This window comes from Charadrius vociferus, unplaced genomic scaffold (genome assembly GCF_000708025.1).
Source record: "Charadrius vociferus isolate BGI_N301 unplaced genomic scaffold, ASM70802v2 scaffold3093, whole genome shotgun sequence".
In the NCBI taxonomy this organism is placed as follows: domain Eukaryota; kingdom Metazoa; phylum Chordata; class Aves; order Charadriiformes; family Charadriidae; genus Charadrius; species Charadrius vociferus.
The window spans coordinates 7,564-9,910 of NW_009647794.1; the positions used below are offsets into that span (position 1 = coordinate 7,564).

The 2,347-nt window shown below is 66.1% G+C and overlaps 1 protein-coding gene across 1 annotated transcript in view; it reads right to left on the reverse strand.

Annotated features, from left to right (window-relative positions):
• Window positions 1–2,119, reverse strand: part of LSM12 (LSM12 homolog (S. cerevisiae)) — a gene marked incomplete at its 3' end in the record, with an annotated part of 9,668 nt that extends 7,549 nt beyond the window's left edge. The window contains exon 1 of the mRNA XM_009882400.1: window positions 2,068–2,119. Within this exon, the coding sequence (XP_009880702.1) occupies window positions 2,068–2,119 (52 nt within the window). The remainder of the gene's footprint in view (window positions 1–2,067) is intronic.
• Window positions 2,120–2,347: the final 228 nt, after the last annotated feature.

The following is a 2,347-nucleotide window of genomic DNA, read 5'->3' on the forward strand; positions in this document are numbered from 1 at the left end:
CAACCCTACAGGGTGACCCACACCCCCAAAACCCTCCCTATAGCACACCCCATTCCCCCACCAGTAATCCCAGTAAAGGGTTCCTCGCTGCTCCCCCCAAAACCTCCCTATATGGTGCCCCACTGCCCCCCCCCAGTAAGCCCATACAGGGCTCCTCAATGCCCCCTCCAAAACCCCCTTATATGGCACCTCACTCCCCTACACGCAAACTCCACTATGGGGATCCTCATTCCCTCCCAAAACCTCCCTGTAGGGCACCCCACTCCCCCCCTCAGTAACCCCAGCACACAGCTCCTCACTGTCCCCCAAAACCGCCCTGCAGGACACTCCATTTCCCCCCCCCAGTACAGCGGTACTCAGTCCACCAAAACCTTCTCCAGGGAGACCCCAGGCCTTCTCCAGGGAGACCCCAGGCCTTCTCCAGGGAGACCCCAGGCCTTCTCCAGGGAGACCCCAGGCCTTCTCCAGGGAGACCCCAGGCCTTCTCCAGGGAGACCCCAGGCCTTCTCCAGGGAGACCCCAGGCCTTCTCCAGGGAGACCCCAGGCCTTCTCCAGGGAGACCCCAGGCCTTCTCCAGGGAGACCCCAGGCCTTCTCCAGGGAGACCCCAGGCCTTCTCCAGGGAGACCCCAGGCCTTCTCCAGGGAGACCCCAGGCCTTCTCCAGGGAGACCCCAGGCCTTCTCCAGGGAGACCCCAGGCCTTCTCCAGGGAGACCCCAGGCCTTCTCCAGGGAGACCCCAGGCCTTCTCCAGGGAGACCCCAGGCCTTCTCCAGGGAGACCCCAGGCCTTCTCCAGGGAGACCCCAGGCCTTCTCCAGGGAGACCCCAGGCCTTCTCCAGGGAGACCCCAGGCCTTCTCCAGGGAGACCCCAGGCCTTCTCCAGGGAGACCCCAGGCCTTCTCCAGGGAGACCCCAGGCCTTCTCCAGGGAGACCCCAGGCCTTCTCCAGGGAGACCCCAGGCCTTCTCCAGGGAGACCCCAGGCCTTCTCCAGGGAGACCCCAGGCCTTCTCCAGGGAGACCCCAGGCCTTCTCCAGGGAGACCCCAGGCCTTCTCCAGGGAGACCCCAGGCCTTCTCCAGGGAGACCCCAGGCCTTCTCCAGGGAGACCCCAGGCCTTCTCCAGGGAGACCCCAGGCCTTCTCCAGGGAGACCCCAGGCCTTCTCCAGGGAGACCCCAGGCCTTCTCCAGGGAGACCCCAGGCCTTCTCCAGGGAGACCCCAGGCCTTCTCCAGGGAGACCCCAGGCCTTCTCCAGGGAGACCCCAGGCCTTCTCCAGGGAGACCCCAGGCCTTCTCCAGGGAGACCCCAGGCCTTCTCCAGGGAGACCCCAGGCCTTCTCCAGGGAGACCCCAGGCCTTCTCCAGGGAGACCCCAGGCCTTCTCCAGGGAGACCCCAGGCCTTCTCCAGGGAGACCCCAGGCCTTCTCCAGGGAGACCCCAGGCCTTCTCCAGGGAGACCCCAGGCCTTCTCCAGGGAGACCCCAGGCCTTCTCCAGGGAGACCCCAGGCCTTCTCCAGGGAGACCCCAGGCCTTCTCCAGGGAGACCCCAGGCCTTCTCCAGGGAGACCCCAGGCCTTCTCCAGGGAGACCCCAGGCCTTCTCCAGGGAGACCCCAGGCCTTCTCCAGGGAGACCCCAGGCCTTCTCCAGGGAGACCCCAGGCCTTCTCCAGGGAGACCCCAGGCCTTCTCCAGGGAGACCCCAGGCCTTCTCCAGGGAGACCCCAGGCCTTCTCCAGGGAGACCCCAGGCCTTCTCCAGGGAGATCCCGGGCCTGCTCCAGGGAGGCCCCAGGGAGGTCCCATGCCAGCCCTAGGGAGGCCAGGGCTCTTCAGGGCAGCCTGGCTGCTCTGGCAAACCCCACATTGAGGCCTCCAGGATGTGCCCACACCAGATCAGCGCAGAGCACCCGTCAGTCTTGGCCCTGCCCAGCGCTGGCCCTCAGCAGATGGCCCTGTGGCATGTGGCGATGTTGCCCAGCACTGCCATCCCCACTGCGGCTATCTGCAGCGCCGGGAGCTGTCAAGCCAGGGGTGGGATGCAAAGGTCGAGAGTCCTTCACGGTCAAACTTCGGGTTGCAAACGGCTCCCTGAGGCTGTGCCAGCGCTGACATCACGTGCCAAAGGCATCCCGCAGGGTCACAGTGAGCACAGGAGCCGGCCACAGCATGACACCTGCCCCAGGGAGCCACGTCCCAAGGCCTCTGCCTGTCAAGCGGGCTCTGTGCCAAGGCCTGAACTCTAACGCTTCCTCTCTCCCTCCAGCCCAGCACGATGGATGCCCTGCACACTGCCGGGATCCACTTCGCAGAGGCGCTGCAGTCCGGGCCACCCTGGCTGGA